General features: G+C 39.4%; 1 protein-coding gene across 2 annotated transcripts in view; it reads right to left on the bottom strand.

Moving 5' to 3' along the window:
* The window catches only part of CCNI (cyclin I), a 30,078-nt gene extending 28,581 nt beyond the window's left edge, over window positions 1–1,497 (bottom strand). For both annotated transcript variants that reach the window (XM_063108549.1, XM_063108548.1), the window contains exon 1: window positions 959–1,497. In XM_063108549.1, the coding sequence (XP_062964619.1) occupies window positions 959–1,030 (72 nt within the window). In that variant the 5' untranslated portion in view covers window positions 1,031–1,497. The remainder of the gene's footprint in view (window positions 1–958) is intronic.
* Window positions 1,498–18,968: the final 17,471 nt, after the last annotated feature.

Below are 18,968 nucleotides of genomic sequence, written 5' to 3' on the forward strand. Positions count from 1 at the left end.
ATATAGCATAGAAGAGTAAGACTGGAATTCTGGCCACGGGTTCTAGCTGTGTTATCGAATGGGAAAGCTAATCTTGTGGCGTCTGTTTTCCTCATCTGTAAAATGAGGCTCCTGCTACCTGCCTCAACCAGTCCTTGTGAGGACTGAATGAGTTGCAAACCATTTAGAACAGTGCCTGGCAGGTAATAAGCCTCATCGAGTGTTGTTGTTCTTGTTAATATCACTAAAGTCATATTCTGGCTGTTCAAACGTTGAGTGGCTTTCGTCCGACAGAATAAAATCTAAATACTTTAGCTTGACATTCAAAGACTTTCAGCCTAAATCCATCCTACCTCCTTGGAGATACCTTCTACTATGTGCTACCCGATTCTCAACTGCCAAAATGATCTGCAACGGAACCCCTAGCTCCTCCTTTCAAACTCCTGGTATCTTTATCTGCCTTTCAGGGTGCAACTCAAATCTCACCTCCTCTACTTTCCTCCACCCACCACGACTGGGTAACGTTCCCCTCCTGCGAATTTCCGCCGCACAGGCGGTTCACCCCAATCGTTTGACATTCACTCTCCTTTACAATGTAAATTATCTTCCCGTAGTCACTGTAGGATCTTTCGAGCTTGAGGGTGGGGGTGTGTCCCCTTCTTTGGTGTATTAACACGAGCTCACTGAGCCTAGAACACGCACTACAGAGAAGTTAATTTGCTGTTGCTACAAAAAAGTTACTGGCTGACACAAAAATTGGCCTGAAATGGAAACAACAGAGCCAGTTTTCAAACTGGACAGGTACCAGGGTTGTTTCTGGCGGAGAGGGCGAGGGGGGCGTCCCATAGGTTTCCTCGGGAGGGGGACGCCAGGGGGCGGTTCTCTGGGGAAGAGCCCGCGACACGGGCGCTTCCATTTGGGCGGCGCGCGCGGGCGCTGGTCTCGGAGACGCGTCGAGCCCCCCGCCCCCGCCCCTCACCTTCTCCTCCTCTTCCTCCTCCTCCTCCTCCCCGGCAGAGCTGTAGGCCTCACAGTGGTGGCGCGGGGTCATCCGGAGGCCCGTTACCACCTCATTTTCCTCAGCGCGCAGCGGCGGGGCGCGCGGGACGAGGACGGGGCCGACAGAGGAAGGCGAAGAGGTGGAACAGGGCCGGGGAGGTGCGCGGGCGCTCGAGCGGGACGCACGGCCGCGGCCAAGGCGTCGATCAACGAATTAGTTTCATGATGACCCCGGACCTGAAGCCGCCGCCGCCACCGCCGGTCCCGCTCCTCCAACCGCTGCCGTTTGTGCCCGGGTGGGGAGGGGGCTCCCTCTCGCCATAGGGTGGCGGGGGCCGGGGAGAGGCGGGGGGTGAGACCGGCTCTGCCCCTGCCCGGGGGAAGCGCCTCCGAGGGGAAATGGTGAAAGGGGGGGAAGGGGGAAAAAAAGAAAAAGAAAAAAAAAAAAAAGGAAGGGGGAAAGGGGGAAAATAAGAAAAAGCGAGACAGAGGCGCTGCCGCGTCCGCTCGCGGGGAAAGCGGGGGAGGGAGGGAAAGAAAGGAAGAAGTGCCGGCTTTCTCGGCTCCGCCCTCGCGGATCGATCCTGGGCTCGCGCACTCCTTGTAAACAACCCCGAACTGGTCTAGCACTCACTCTTTTTCCTCTTTGCTGTCTTTCCCCGTCCAACAAACATACAAAGAAGTACGCCAAAAGGTGGGATGTTGGAAGAAGGGCTGGGAAAGTCGTTGGTAATGGGGTAGAAGGAGGAAGGACATTTTCTGTGGGCTAAGAAAACTTAAAGGTGTGCGCACTCGCTTGCCTTGGGACAGCGGAAGTGTTTCTCAGCCCGGGAACGGTGACGTAAGACCCTCCTGGGCTGGCTGGAACGGGCGTGTGGTGGCCGGAGAGTGCGCTGCGCATGCGCCCCTGGGAAGAAAGCGGCTGAGCGCTGCGCTTGGGGGTAGGGTTTTGTCGGTCTGATGTTCTGACCCTACCTAGAGCAGTCTGGTGGTTTTTTTTGTTTTTGTTTTTTGGGGGTTTTTTGGTGGCTGCAAGGAGAGCTACCAGGTTTTATCCTACCTTACTAGTCTCTAGGGCTTGTGGAAGGATTTGTTGGGGAGGGCCTGGTGATCTGTTCTGCGAAGATCTTGCATTTTTTGTTAACCTTGCAAAAAAAATTGTTTTCTCATTACCATTGAAGTGTAAATAAAATTGCCGTTTTTCGCTGCCGCATCGTGTGGGTGGATGGAGAATCTAAAGCGCTTTAGAAATCGTAAAATTGAAGGGATCATATCTTGGGTGCTTAAGGCCTCGTTTTAAACGGTAAATTATACTGCTGAAGGCTGGGAGCCTATTTGGTAATGCGTCAAGGGAGTTTTATCCTCTTAACCAACCCATCTGAGTATTTCAGGGAACGTTTTATTACCAGGTCCTTAACGAGTGTTGGTGACATAAATGTTTCTTTGGGGTTCTTTTACTCCAACTGGTAATTTTTTGCTTACATTTTAATTGTCTTAATTATAAAAAAAAATGTAGTATTACAGAAAATCAGACATTTATGGAAGTAGTCTCATTAGTTTTTTTTTTTTTTTCCATTTCTGTCTTTTATATGTCTATTTTAACAGTGAAAAAATATTGTATTGAACTTATTCAGCTGCCAGACTAGCAAACTGGAACTAACGAAGACAGTATACAGTCCAAACACAGAGGGTAGCTATTGAGTTAATTATCACTGTCTAAAATTGCCTGATACAATGATTTGTTTACTTGTACATGTATCCCCTCCCTAGAATATAAGGTCACAGATAGAAAATATCTTGCAAGTTTTGTTTCATCCTGTGTCCCTGCACGTAAAAGGCTGTCAATATTTGATTACTTGCTGAATAAACAACCACTATCAAAAGTATTAAGATGGAAAGTTGGTGGTTGCTATGGAAGTACTTGCCCCTATCCTAATTTGGGATATCAGAAGTGGTTTTTGAAGAAATGATATTTAAGATGAGACTTGAAACTGCTGGGCGAAGAAGTGGGCAAAGAGTGATACAGGCAGAGGAAACAACACATTAGGCTCTGAACCTGAGACATTTTAATAGTCTGTGAAAGCTGTTGTGGCTGGCCCTCAGAGAATTAAGGGAAAGAGCTGATTCCATAGGACAGAGAAGGGAATAGGGAGACCCATGGGAAACCGCAAAAGGATTTTAGTTGGGTTGTAGCCTGCTTTTTTCACTTCATGCAGCCTTCTTCTGTGTTACTATGTGGTCCTTATTTTACACAGCCAACATTTTTCTGCATAATATTGTTGAGAGTGTAGCATAATTCCATTGTTGGACCATGAAATTGCTTCTGATTTTCATTCCTATAAAAATAATACAAATCCCACTCCTAGGTATATACTCGTACCCAAGAGAAATGAAAATATGTCCATGCAAAAACTTGTACATGAATGTTCAAAGCAGCATTATTTATAATAGCCAAAAGATGAAACAACCTACATGTCCATCAACTTATGAATATATAAATATGGTTTATCATCCCAGTGGATATTATTTGGCCATAAAAAGGAAGTATTGATAATATGCTATATATAACATGAATGACCTTTGAAAACAAAGTGAAAGAAGCCGGTCACAAGAGGTCACATATTATGATTCTATTTATATGAATGTCCAGAAAAGGCAAATCTATAGAGATGGAAAGTAGATTAGTGGTTGCTTAGGGCTGGGGGCAGCATGGGATTGGGAGATGATTGTTAGCTAGAGTGTTGGGTTTTTTGTTTTTTTGTTTTTTGGCTGTTGGCTTGTATTGACCATAGTGTTATAAGGGTGCACTCTAATCAACTGAGCTAACCAGCCAGCTTTAGGTTTCTTCTGACGGGATGAAAATGTTCTAAAATTGTGGTGATGGTTGCACAGCTCTGAATGTACTAAAAACTATTGAATTGTAGACTTCAAGTGGATTGAATTTTATAGTATGTGAATTATATATCAATAAAGTTGTTACCCAAAAAAATTTTTTAAAAAAGAATTAAATTAACATCTTCATGCATAACCTCTTCTGGGTTATTCCTGGGTCCAACCGTATTTACATTTTTATGGCTTTTGATGGATACTGATTTGCCAAGTGGCTTGGCAGAGAGGTTGAGCAAATTAAAATGTAACCAGGAGTATTTAAGGGCTCCCACATAATTATATACTTATCCTTTTTGAAGTTTAAGTTTATTAAAACTTTCTTAACTGTCTTTTAGATTGTTAGTGACACTTTTATCTACAATACTGTAAATATAATTAGAAGTAATTAATAGGTGGGTAAGAAACTAGTTGCAGTTGTCCAAACCAAAAATATGGACATACTCTTTCTTCACTATTCATTTATAAGACCTTACTTCAATTTAACATTTTTTTCTTTAATAACTGTAATATTGTTTTGCAATGAATTGTAGTTGTACTTTCAACCACTACTCTTTACTGCTTCGCTGTGTAGATATTTCTGGCTTGCATTAAATTTTAGAACAAAAATACCCTGTAGTTATTTTTGGCTTGCCTTTAATCTTGGAACAAATGTTTTAAAAAAGTTTTAGTGTGCAGTTGTTATTTGTGTGTCTAAAAAGTTGAGTTTTGTTGCAAAAGGGTTATTATAATTTTGTTAGACTTGTTTATTTCATGACGGGAATACTGAATCTTGAAATAAAAACATATACTTTGTTTCAAATGCAGAGTGGTAGAGTACCTGACAAACTGTGCTATTCTAATAAAGGCTCTGAGTTGAAATGCAAAGTAGTGTAAAATGAGACCCCTTCAGAAGTCTAGGACAACTGAATGGAATCCAATTGATGAACACAAAGTGGTTTGCTATCTTTTAATCTTTCAAGAAAGGCAATTAGAAATGCATTGCATACATTTTTATGAGTAAAGACGATGAGGCTATTTAATCTTTAATGAAGAAATTTCTAGTCTCATTTGTCCGTAATGAAATTTTAGGTAATGTTCCCAGCAAACAATTTATGAAGGTACTACCTTGTAGGAGAAATATTAAAGCCTACAGGAACAAAGGAAATGGTTTACTGTATTATAGTCACTTATCTTTAGCATCTACCTACACTTAAGGATTCTGTTAACAGCTTCCAAAATATTTGTTTTCATTAATCTGTACAGAGACAGAATGTAAGAGGAGTAAACCTCCCAAATCAACCATCAAGACATCAAGAGAAAAGGAGTCCCCATTCACCAAATAATATAAAGATCTCCTACTTAGCAGTAAGTGGGGAGAAGGTACTCAGAGAGAACAAGTCAACAATTCTAAAATAGGAAGCCTCAAGTTGCTTTCTGGACCTTGACCAATTCTAAATGTAAACGGCTTTAGGTTTGTGGTATTTAAGTACTTATTTAGAAAGATCTCACCAGGAGGGATCATTGGTCTCATGCTTTAAGAGGAGCCACAGAAATCAAATAGCAATCATCTATTTGAAATTTGTATCATAAAGGCTTCAGTAGAAACATTTTATTTTTGGTTGTGAGAAACAAATACAGCTTTTAAAAAACATATTTTACTCTTTCAAGAACTATTTTGAGTCCTGAACCACCAAATGTAGTAAATTTAGTAAAAATCTTTTTTTAATATATCTTATGTAATCAAACTAACATTATAGTTTATTTCTTATCAAGCGTTTATGGGGGTGATGTATAGAGAAAGATAAAAATCTTACAAAGTTTATTTTTAGTTTCATCACAACATATGTTTACTGTAACCCTTATTGCTTCCCAGTAAAGGAAAAGAACTGTGTTTTGGGAATCAATCTAAAATATCCAGTTAGGATTTTCAAGACTTCATTCTTGAAAAACTAAGCTGCTTTTATTACGACACACACAACACAGTAATGTAGCAAGTATTTGAGTCCCAATTGCATACTGGACGAGGTACTATAAGAGATCCTAAGGTGAATGAAATATGTTCTGCTTGTAAGAAACTTATTAATTCAGCATCATTTACTAGTTGTATGACCTTGGGCAAATTGCTCAGCTTCTTTATAACTTGATTTCAGTTTCCTCATTTGTAAGATGGGGTAATAATTATTATATCTCCTAGAGTTTTTATGAGGATTAAATGTGATAATATTTGCAAAAGGTTTATAACAATGTATGACACATAGGAAACACTAATTGTTATCTATTGTAAGAGTCCTTTATGTGCCAAGGTTGAGTTTGATTTTTAAATCAATTTTTTAGAATTGCCCATCCTCAAGCACCTCACAGCCTTGCAAGGGAGACAAATGCATGAACATTGTTATTATAACATAAGTTTTGGCTTAGTTATATGCAAAATGCTATGGAGAAACAGGAAGGAAGGAGAAATTATGTGTGTTGTTCAGCGAAGGCTTTTATAGATTTGAGTTGAGTGTGGTATTAGTTATTTGCTGTGTGACACTAACGTAGCTGCTTAAAACAAATATTAATTATCTTACACAGTTTCTGAAGCTCAAGAACACGTGAATACTTTAGCCTCGAGGTTCCAGCTTAGTATCTTTCATGAGATTACAATGAGATTGTTGGCTGCATCTGAAGTCATGAAGGGGATGGAGAATTTACATTCATGTTCAGCGTCTGTTGGCAGGTGGCTTCAGTTCCTTGTCACTGGGCCTCTCCATAGGGCTGCCCAAGACCAGGCAGCTGGTTCCCCCATAATAAGTGATGAGGGGGCAGAGGGAGAGACCAAGACCAAGATGGAAGCTGCAGTTGTTTTATAACCTAATCTGAGAAATGGTGTACTCTTTCTTCTGCTGTATTCTATTCATTAGAAGCAACACACTAAGTCCAGCCAATACTGAAGAGGGAGAGAATTAAACTTGAAGGGAGGAGTATCAGTGAATTTGTGGACATAGTTTTTAAACCACCGTAGGTATGGAAGGAAAAGTAAGATTTATCTAACTAGACAGTAATAAATTTGTTTCACGCAAAAGGAGTAGAAAAACAAAGGAATAGAGATATGAGGTTACATGGCATGTAATCTAGCATGCCTAGGGAATTGAGGGGATTACTGTTATTTCCATTTTGAAGATGAGGGAACTGAGACTTAGGTAAAGTAATTTTCCCAGCACATACACTTAGTAAATGTCAGGTCCAGGCCCTGAACCTGTATTCCTGATTACAGAATGCGTGATTTTATACTACCTGTATTAGGGTTTTCCAGAGAAACAGAATCAACAGAGTGTGGGGGTAGGAGGTGGAATTTATTTTAAGGAATTGGCTCACATTACTGTGGAGGCTTGGTAAGTCCAAGACCCTTAGGGTAAACTGGCAGGCTGGAGACCCAGGAAAGAGTTGCATGCAGTTCAAGTTCACAGGCATTCTGCTGGCAGAACTTCTTCTTGCTCAGGAGTCATCAGTCTTTGTTCCATTAAAGTCTTCTACTGATTAGGTGAGGCCTACCCACATGGAAGGTAATCTGCTTTACACAAAGTACACTGATTTAAATGTTAATCTCAGCCAAAGGAAAAAAAACCACCACAGAAACATCCAGAATAATGTTTGACCAACTATCTGGGCACTATGGCCCAGCCAGGTTGACACATTAAATTAACTATCACACTACCCTATATAGTAGTGATAATTTGGAGTTCAGATGGCAAAGGGCCTTGAATGCCATACTAACCCGTTTGTTGGACTTATTGTTACTGGTCCCAAGTCCAGCTGCCTGCCCCATAGAAAAATAAACAACTCAAAAGTCAAATGTTGGTGGAAATGGAAGTCAGCTTTTATTCAGGAATACTGGTGACCTGAGGAGAGATGTTAGACAGACACTTATCTCTGGTAGACTTAAAGGAGAATGGTCAGGCTAAAGCCATCTCCAAGACTCAGATCTCCTGAGGGGGTTTAAAAGAGTGGGTAGAGGGTATGGAGTGTGGGAAATGAAAAGCAGAAGGGAGGGAGACATGAGCCATGGAGGCTTTGTGCAAAGAGCCAGGTGCAAGGTTCACCAATGCTCCGTCTGGTTTCTGCTCCTGTCCTTGCTGTTATCTCAGGGTCCTGCTGGAAGGGTGGAATCAACATAGCTTTACTGATGTCTTCCTTGGTTTCTCAGGGTCTGGATAGTTCATGTCTTGTAGCAAGTCTGCAGCTCTAGGCTGACTGGAAAACAACTTTACATTTATATAAATAATCTTACCCCTTAACCAAGGTTCAAAATATCAAATAACCATGACAAAAGAGGGAAGTCAGAGAAATGCATACTAAGAAAAAAAAAATTGTCTGTTGTGCTTGATCTTTAATCCTGTTTTGACAGATGACAACACTGGTTTTTATTAACTTTTTTTTTTATTACTATTCCTTCCCAGTCCACATATTTTTAGTAATTAGCTTTTCTCATACAATTCATGTATTTCAAAATGATGACTTTCATTTCAAGAATATTTTTCTCTATTATTTACTCTCTTCTATTTGGACCTTTTTCTCTTAACTTTTTCTTTCTCTGTGATGATTTATTTCAAGGCTTCGTTTAAGCCATGCTTCCTACTAGAGTAAAATGTGAAATTAGGAAGGAAGACAGAAATGTAGGTGGAAAATAAAGAACCCAGTCTGTATATCAGCTGGACTAGGTAATTCCAAAGGTATAAATATTGTTCTAGCTTCATTTCTTTGCAGAGGATGCTTAGAAGAAAAGCTATTTCAACCTTGCTGCTGGAAATACTTCTCTTTATAGCTAATATAGAGCAGGAAACCTTAACATTTTTCTTGGAGCCTCAGAATTTTTTTTTTTTTTTTTTAAGGATAGATTCTTGCCAAAAAGTCAAACCAAATAAACAAAGGAAGAACACAACAACAAAATCCCATCCTCATTCTGATCAAGCCTCTAGATCCAATGATGAGTTTATACAAAATACAAGGGACAGAGAAACAAGTTAAATAACAGTGTGAGGAAGTAACCAACCAAATTCCGAACCTGGCACATTCTCAGTGCAAATGACCTGGTCCAACAAATAAATGGTATTAAAAAAGTGGCCAAAACCAGATGGGGTTGAAGCTGGGTGATAGGTATGTGGAGATTCATTATACTATTCACTCTCCTTCTGAGAAAGTTTGTAAAATTTCAAAAGCAAAAAGAAAAGTGAGACAATATCATGCCTATTGAAGAGAGAAAAGGAATCACACAGGGGCTGCCAGTTAAAACAAAGATTCCTGGGTCCCACCCTAGACATGTGATGTGACTCGCTTGGGGGGCTGGCCTGACCCATCTGCATTTTCAAACGTGACTGTTAGGTTCTCTCTCTGTAATGGCATGAACTGGTGACTGCCTCAGTGCCCTCAAATAGTGGCTGGTTTGGGGAGCCATGGACAGCCAGACAATGGAATACTCGGGGATGTTAAAAACAAGGAGAGGTCTGTGTGTGCCATATGGAGAGAAGGTGGCCCCTGGTGGGGCAGGGCAGAGCAGAGTGGGCTGTTCAGGTGCCCTCCAGGGTGAGGCCCAGGCCAAGCAATCTCCCCAAATTCAACTTCTTCCATTTCTGTGCTTCAAGAAGAGTGCAGTAAAAACCCAAATACCTTCCCTTAGAGCCACCCATTGTTAACATTTTGCCACACTTTCTTGGAGGTTCAGAATTTAAAGTCACAGTGGTCCCAGCCTACTGTTTTGGACCAGTCCTGTTGGGGTCTCTATTGAGAAGACACAGGTAATCGGGTTAGGCTGGGGAGTGTTATGAGGCCTCCCAAAAGTGATCTGGATTATAAGTCTATGGATACATCCTACTATCGGAGAATAGAAAGCAAAATCTAGAGCAAAAGTTATAACAAGCTAGAAAGGAAAGCAGAACTGAACTTGCAAAAGAAATGAACTGAAGATCTCATGGTAAAGCATAAAACAAGGTAAGAGGGTTTGGAAGCTTGTTCTATGGACATAATAGCTCATCTTCGACTCACTTATTTGTGAGTTTCAAAACCACTAGATGCTTTGGTGAGTTCTATTAGATGAGCAGATTTTGCGGGTGAGTGAAGAAGACATCAAAACCATCCAAGGGAGATGCTAGTTTCCTAAAGAAAAGGAAAATTTAATTCATCACTGCTGTTCTGTGCACCCCCTGCCCCATGGCCTATTACTGATAAGTCTACAAGCTCGATCGAGTATGATTTCCATCTTTATTGCAGCTGGGAAAGGGCTTCATCAGTAGCACAGAGGGACAAATAAAAGTTTTACCAAAACCAGTTTCTTTTATTTTCTAACATATCAACACAAATATTATGTCATTGATGTAGAAGAGATTTTGACAGTTTATTTATCTTTCTGTCTTTAATAAAATTAATCTTAAATCATCTTGGAAAAATAGGTTATTTTACCTTGTAAGATTGCCAGGGGAGGTATCCTATAAATTCTGTAAGTAATTCATTCCAAAGGAAATTCTCCTACCCAAAGGAAATGAAATCATTCCATCATGTTCATTGCAACACTATTCACAATAGCCAAGAGATGGAATCAACCTAAATGCCCATCAACAGATGAATGGATTTAAAAAATGTAGTATATATACAGAATGCAATACTATTCAGCTATAAAAAAGAATGAAATTCTGTCATTTTCAGCAACAGGGATGGAACTGGAGGACATAATGTTAAGTGAAGTAAGCCAGGCACAGAAAGACAAATACCACATGATCTCACTCGTGCAATCTAAAAAAATAGTTGATATTATAGAGGCAGAAAGTAGAACAGTGGTTACCAGAGACTGGGGCATGGAGGGGGAGTGGGAAAACGGAGAGAGGTTGGCCAATGGGTACGAAATTACAATTAGACAGGAAGAATAAGTTCTGTTGTTCAGTTGCACAGTAGGATGACTATGGTTAACAGTTAAGTTTTGTATATTACATAATAGCTAGAGGAAAGGCTTTGGAATGTTCTTGCCACAAAGAAATGATAATGCATGAGGTGACTGATACATGAACTATCTTAACCCACTTTATACAACATATATGTATCAAAATATCAGATTGTACCCCATAAATATGTACAATGTGTCAAAACAGATTTTAAAAGAAAATGATCAGCTAATTTTGACTTAATTCTTATTTATACTAATAACTACTTGCATTTTGAAGAAAAAAATTATACATATTCCAAAATCCACTAAAGTATGAGGTAATTTCCATTCCAGAATCTGAAATGTCTTCTGAACACTTGAAGGTAAGGTTGGGTAAGGAAGAAAAAATAATGCTGAAGAAGTATGGTGAGAGGAATCCATCTTTATGGGGCAGAAACTGCAATAATCAATGGGATCTTCCCCTCATCCCCAAATATCAGATATTCTCCATCATGGCCACTGATCAATTTTTAAGGTCTGTTAAAACTTGGCCTTCTGACGTCTATCGGGAGTGTGCTATATATTAAAAGATTGATTTCAAAGCCGTCTGTTTTTTTTCCACTCAGAATTGTGGAATAGAACTTGAAACAGACTTTCTTTGACAGCTACTCTGACATACATTATAATATATGCACCATATTCCTTACTGTAGAAAGTTAAAGTTAAGGTCATAGATACTGGATCTTGTCCATATAAAAAAAACAAGGCTATGTTTGTATCGCTTTCATATTTATGTATAGTATAGTGCTATTTGCCTTTGCCTTTAAAATATATTACTGCTGTGGTTCCTAAAACTGTTCAGAAGCCTGGTAGTTATTCAGTAAGTACTCATTAGCCATTGAATTAAAACTGAATTTTTTTTTTTTTTTTTTTTTTTTGTCTTTTTCACGACCGGCACTCAGCCAGTGAGTGCACCAGCCATTCCTATATAGGATCCGAACCCGTGGCGGGAGCGTCGCTGCGCTCCCAGCGCCGCACTCTCCCGAGTGCGCCACGGGCTCAGCCCAAAACTGAATTTTTAAAAATGATGTCACCCCATACTGGCCAGCCACCAAAAAAAAAAAAAGAAAAAGAAAATGTCAAATAGTACACGTTGACTTTTCTGTTTGATGTACATTAAACAAAGGAATGAAGATAAAATATAATTTCCCAAGCCAACAAAGCCAGGATCCTTTATCAAAATATTAAAATTATCTCTAATGTTAGGAGTTAAATTAGCTTAAAGGCCACTATTAGGAAAGATTTCCAAATGCAGAGGGCCTTTTTTGTATTATGTCAACCAATCTACATTAAAAAATTCAGTAAAGTTTGCTGCAATCAGCATATATCCTCTACTTCCACAGCAACTTGAGGAGTAGAGCTCAGGGGTAAGTGTTACAACATCAGGCATTTCTGGCTCTGAGCCCCCACCTGTGTAAGTGCTGCCACCCCAATCCTCCAATCCTCCCAGCACTCGAAGTTCCTCCTTTCCTTGGAAGGTCCTAGAAGAGTTAACTTGATCCTTTTGACAGCCATTTAAAGAATCCCATCTATTTGCTCTGTGCCTGGTTGCTTTGGCACAACTGCCCTGCTGGCACTCTTCAGATGTATACCAACCTTGGCATGACAATTGGAGGTCACTACCTCATAGTTTGTACTTAACAATCATCACAGTTCCTTGTTTCTGATGCTAGATTAGGTTCCTTGAGATCAATGTCTGTGTTGTTCTAGGTCAAGGGGGAGGGGAGTGAAGTGGGACCCTTTCTCTGCCGATGTTACAGTCCTTTCAATGAATTTCTAAACAGGGGCACCTTGCTTTCTATTTTTATAGAGCTGACAGTGTTAAGTTTTATGTTGACACATTTCTTCATGGTTCTTAGTTCTTGTGCGCTTGTCAACTTCCATGGTACTGGGTCAGGTAACATTTAATGTGACACTGCCTTAATCAACCCCGTAAGTGCCTGGACACTTTTACTTGAAACTATTTAGAGTGAGTTCCCTGCCCACTCAGGTTACCCCAAAGAAATTAGGGGTCAGCCTTGTCTCTCTCTCTCTTTCCTGTCTCTCTCAAGGCCCATTAGAGCCTCTGCTGGCCTGCTTCAAATTTCCTCTACTTTCTAGAGTGCATAAGTAAACAAAGCCACCACGTTAAATGTAACTTTTACTCTTTTAAGAGAGAAATTCGCTTTCTGTCAACAAAGTAGATATATAAAATTCTATCTGATAAATAATAAAAAGATTCTTCATTTAATAAGGTTAGTTAAGAAAGAGGTAAGAAAAAGCTTTGTACGTGAAGATTATATTTGAAAGCAGTCTTTATTGTTCAGATTTCTAAGTTTCATTTTTCTTATCAGAAATATTTTTTGTTTAGTTAGATCCACCAATTGTTTTCTTCAGAGTTAACTGGGTTTTTATGACATGCTATTCACAAACATTCAGCTGCTTTTTTCTCAAGCTTCTTTTCTAAGTAGGACCTACAGAGAGGCAGCAGAGAGGAATTATTTTCTCGGATGAAATATCCTGGCCAGAGCAACATCATTCCATGTTATATTTGCCAATAAATTGATGAAATTATACATGTTCAGTAATTATACATGTCTTTTTCTTCCAAGGTTAGGCTTTTGTTTGTTTGGCAGCTGGCCAGTATAGGGATCAAACCCTGGACTTTGGTGCTAGCACCACACTCTAACCAACTGAGCTAACCGGCCAGCCTAGATTAGGCATTTTTAAAAGTGAAATTTAAATACCTTTCAATTTCTTTAATACCTGGAATTCAATAAAGTCATCTCCAAGGCATTTTTTCATTTAAACACAACATGGTACAGTGTGTGTTTCAGACTGATGCTAATATCAGTTGATTTTGCAAGCCATATTGAGTTGTGTGACCTTACCTGATTCAGTAAACAAATATTCACATATTGAGCATCAACTGTGTATAAGACCTTGGGCTGAATTAAAACATCAAGCTGACCATGCAACCAGGAGATAATGTTACAAACACAACCATGCCTACTGGAAAATATGCAGTGATCATAATTTTAAGGGTAGACTGGGAACAACTACGAAAATGTTTTGTGTAACATTGTAGAAATTTCTGTATACATCTGGAATGAAGTCATAGAGCGCTTAATTCAGAGGACATTTTTGATCTATTCCAATGTTGAATTTGGCTTGTGCTTAATGTTTTCAGGGTTTAACTAGACCAAATGGAAAGGACACAAATGCTCCAGAACTCATAGGCTGGTGTACCATTATCCAGTGGTCTGGGGTGAAATTTTTCTGACATAAGTAGAATCAAATGCTTCCTACTGCTTTTCTAGTAGCTATGCCATGGCCTGAATGTTTATGTCTTCCTAAAATTCATATATTGAAGCCTAATCCCCAATGAGACGGTATTTGGAGGTCGGACCTTTGGGAGGTAATAAGGCCAAGAGGGTGGAACCCGCGTGCATGGGATCAATGCCTTTATAAGAAGAGTTATGAGAGTGATGATCTCTCTCTCAGTTACTTGAGGATATAGGAAGAAGGCAGCTGTCTACAAGCCAGGAAGAGACCCTTACCAGACATCAGATCTGCTCATGCCTTGATCTTCTACTTCCCAGTCTCCAAAACCGTGAGAAATAAATATTTATTGTTTAAGCTACCCACTCTATGGTAATTTTGTTACAGCTGCCCAAATTAAAACCAACTAGGATCTTAGCCTTTAGGTTTTACTAAGTTTTACATTTTTTGAGACCCCCAAATTATTTCTTCCCCAAGGGAAAAAATCAAAATGCCATCATCGCCAGGAAACTCTGTCTCCTGTCAATTATTTTGTGCATTTATCCTCCTTATTTCCCCTTTCATTGAACCTACTTACAATTGTACAATTTGCTTTTGTACTTTCCTAAGTATTAAGTACTCTCTCCTCTATTCTATGATCCTATTAAGATCTAGTGGATCTATCTGACCTCCCAGGACTCTGTTTATTGCTCCTGATCAATGGGTGACTACCTGAAATTAGATTTTAGGTATATCACTATGCGGTGCTATACCAATCATCTCTCTAAACATATTCTGTGCTCTTCTCTTATAGTTAGGTCAGGCTCCAATTTATGTGGAGAGAATGATCTGAAAGTTCTGCATTCTGCCGGCCTGGGGGCCTGAGGGATTAATTAGGATACTGGCTAGGTTGTTAAAACAAGAAACTTAAAATACAAAGATCTCCAGATGATGGCTCTGTAATATAGAGAATCCAGCTCCTTCCATCTTATTTTTTTCCCATCCTTAGGGAGTTGGCTGTATTTTTGTGTCTGAAAATGGCTCAACCATCACATCCTCATTTCAGCCCATTTTAAAACAGTAAATGAAACACCTGATCCAGAGGGCGCATACATCACTTCTCCTTACATTCCATTTACTATGCAGTCTTGAGCTGTGTTTGGATCCAGCTTTATTAATAGTATAGAAAGAGGTAAAGGATATTGAGAGGACAATTAGCAAACTCTACCACATAATAATATTACCCAGATCTCTTAAAAATAATTTTTTAAAACGTGGTAACTAGCAGTTGGCGCTTTGGCTGGTGTAGTACTTCCTTCCATCCTAGTTCCCTTGAAATTTCTATTACTATTCAGAGCAGGGGAATGGAGGTAGTAAGAAAAAAAGGACTTTTTGATCTGATCTCAGTCCACCATGCAGTGTTATGCTGACTGTCATTGCAAAAAGTATAACTTCCGCACTGACTGTCACAAGCAGCCAGGTTTTGACATTTTGATCACCATATCTTGAATGTACATTAACACCATAACATATTAAAGATATAACTAATACTAGTAAGACTAGAAAACTGAATGTATCCCTTTCCTGCTTAGCTAAAATCTCAATACTTTTGAATGCCCTTCACTTTACTCCTGGTAAATAGGGGTCTCCTCTTTGGGGGCCTCATCACCCTAGCTGCATGCCTTGTTGACCCTCAACCTCCTGTTCCATTGATGCTCCAGTTTGAGCTTCAGCATGCTACTTGCATTCCACAGGAAGTCCTGCAGTCCTGAGCACATTCCACAGGATGTGTGCCTCCTTCCTTAACTAAAGCCTGTGGCTGATAAGTATGCCATTGTCTTCATTAGGGATCGCTGCTGATGGGAACCAGCACTTCCTCAGCTCGGCTCTGTGGGTGTAGACAGGATGGATGTTTATTGAAGGGATTCAGAGGCATGTCAGGGAATCTAATTTCAGGTAGTCATCCAACAGCTCCCCTTTCTGGGATCAGATGATCTCTCATCTCTGCTTTTCTTGGTATGTCCATTTGTTCTGTTTCCTCTATTTCATCCTTTCTGATATGTCCAAGACTTTTGAGGTTTGTTTCCCCATAATTCTCACTTACCTGAGGCTTTGGTTTGCCATGGCATTATGTTTGTCCCAATGCACTCACACCTCAGAAATATGCAATAGGAACAGCCTTGTTCTCTGTATATTGGTTCAGATTCTTGAAAGACAATATCTAATTGGCTCATCCTGAGTTAGTTGTCTACCCCTGGTTCAATCAGTTGTGGCCTGATGGTAGGGTTACCTGAGACAAACATACCACTGGGGCTGTGGGTAGAGGGCAGAGTCTCTTAGCATGGGATGTAAGTAGAAAGAAGATGTTTGATGTATCTAGTACAGACATAATCTTTTTCATATTTTAACCCTAGTGCAAATTTGGGATGAGCAGGGTCAGTCCTGGAATAACATGGGAATTAAAGATCTCATCAGTTACAAAATACCATCTGACCAAATGCCTTAATTGGTAGCAGGGATGATCCTTCAAAAGGCACTATAGATCAGCTGCTCCCATGACCAGGTAACTTGCCACCTCCTACCTTCATCCACTCATACTAGAGAATTGGCTGCTGCAGACTTTTTTTGCACTAGTATCAGTTTCTGGAAATGTGGTGCCTCTGGAAATCTAGACCTCCGGATTTCTCGTTTTGGACATAGTTTCTTCAAATCTCCTTTTAAAATCTTTCATGTTTTCCATCATGTTTCTTTGAATTGCATGATCTGTGGGTATCATTTAGAAATATGAAAATATAGATTGCAAATTCACCTACAGCAAGAATAGATTGAGGTTTTTGTGGGGCTTGAAGCTAAAAGTCTCCAGTTTGGGAGACTTTTTAAAGAAAAAAGAATATAAAATTATCATGACAGAATTAGGATGAAATTGATTCATGAGAAAAGCAGCACAACAGGTATCTTATTATTATTATTTATTAATATTATTATTTGGTGGAATATGAAGTCAGCTTTTAATCAGGAATACCAGTGACCTGAGGAGAGATGTTAGGCTAGCCCATCTTTCCAGTAAACCTGAAGGAGAATGGCCAGATTAAAACCATCTCAAAGACTCAGATTTACTGAGGGGTTTTTAAAGACAGGGGTTGAGAGAATGGAATGTGGGGAGTGAAAAGCAGCAGGGAGGGGGATGTGAGCTGTGGGGTCTCCGTGCAAAGAGCCAGCTGCAAGATCTTATCTGGTTTTTGTTCCCATCTTTGATGTTATCTTAGGGTCTGCTGCATTTTGATGTGCTTTGGGGCGGAATCAGCCTAGCTTTATTGATGTCTTCTTTGATTTCTCAGGGTCTTGACAGCATGTGTCTCATGGCAAGTTTACAACTCCAGGCTGACTGAAAAACATTAATTCTTTCAGACAATTGCCTCCCTGCTCTTGAGTTACTTTAGTTCATGTTCTCTGTTTGTTGCATTAAATCATTCAGCAAATTTTTCAGGGAAGGTTCTTGGTTGACATACTTTCTTAACCCCTGCATATTTGAGAATGTTTTCCAGTTGCCTTTGTACAGAAATGATAACTTGGCAGGGAATATAATTCTTGATTCAAAACTTTTTTCCCTTAAAACTCTGTAGATATTGTTCCATTGTCTTCTGGTATTTAGAGTTGCAAGAGAAAAATCTGAGATCATCCTGACTTTTGCCCATTTATAGGTAATTTGCTTTCTCTATCTGGGTACTTGTGGAATTTTTTCTTTATCCTTAAAATTTAAAAACATCACCGGGATATGTCTAGGTGTTGCTTTCTTTCTGTCAAATTTTAAAGATACGCTGTGCACTTTTTCCATTTGTAGACCTAGTTTGCTCTTCAACTCTGGAAAATTATTTTCTTCACTTAGTTCCTTAATTACTATGTCAGCTCCATTTGCTTTGTCCTCTGTTTCAGGTATTCCTATTATGCATAGATTCTATCTCCTGGACTGACCCTCTAGGTCTCTCTTTTTTTCCTCTTTCCTTATCTTGATTTCTTTTCCCCTTTTCTGCACGTTCTATAAGATATTCTCTTGTTTTGCCTTTACTTCAGTAATTCAGTTTTCAGGACAATCTGGCTTGTACCTTCTTTCTATTAACTCTTTCAACCCCCTGATACTTTTTAAGCTCTCTACCCGTCCCTTGTCTATTATTGTGGATAGGTTGTTAAACCCCTGTATTAAATGATTCTTAAACCTTTCTATAGCTTCCATAGCTCTATTTCCAGTGCTATAACCATTTTAAGAGGAGGCCTTTTCTTGATTGCTTAGCTCTGTTCCTTTCTTCTGAACTGCAGTATTACAACCTTTTCAATAGCTCTTCTTAGCAATAAGGACCAAATACAAAGATTATGGGAGGTCTTCTGTAGCACAGAAAACATAGATAATCACTTATCTTTCAAATAAGTGATTCTTAAATTTCTCTGGGCATAAAAATAACATGACAGTGTGACTAAAATACAGATCCCTAGGTCCAACTCAGACCTACTGAAGCAGAATTAATAAGGTGAAGTCCTTGAATCTGCATTTTAGCATACAATACCAGGAAGTCTGAATACCACATTCTGAGATAAACTAAGTGATCATTGTTGTGAATTAATAAGATTTTTATGATATATTTTCTCTCTTTTTTTTAGTACATTTACTAAGAATTTCAGTTATCACTTTATGAAAGAAGGAATACAAATTGTGTAAACAAAGTTTAAGTGAATTTGTCATAAAGTTATATTTTTATTTAGCTGTTTTATAACCAGAAAGAATAAGCCAATAAAGAGAAGGAAAATCAGAAACCTCAAGATATAGTAATAAATATATACTATTTCACAGAATATTTTCATTATTTAGGGGGAAAATGCCCCATGATGTCATTTTTCCATATCATGAAATAAGAAATAAAACACATGAATCCACAGC

This window comes from Cynocephalus volans, chromosome 9 (genome assembly GCF_027409185.1).
Source record: "Cynocephalus volans isolate mCynVol1 chromosome 9, mCynVol1.pri, whole genome shotgun sequence".
NCBI classification, from domain to species: domain Eukaryota; kingdom Metazoa; phylum Chordata; class Mammalia; order Dermoptera; family Cynocephalidae; genus Cynocephalus; species Cynocephalus volans.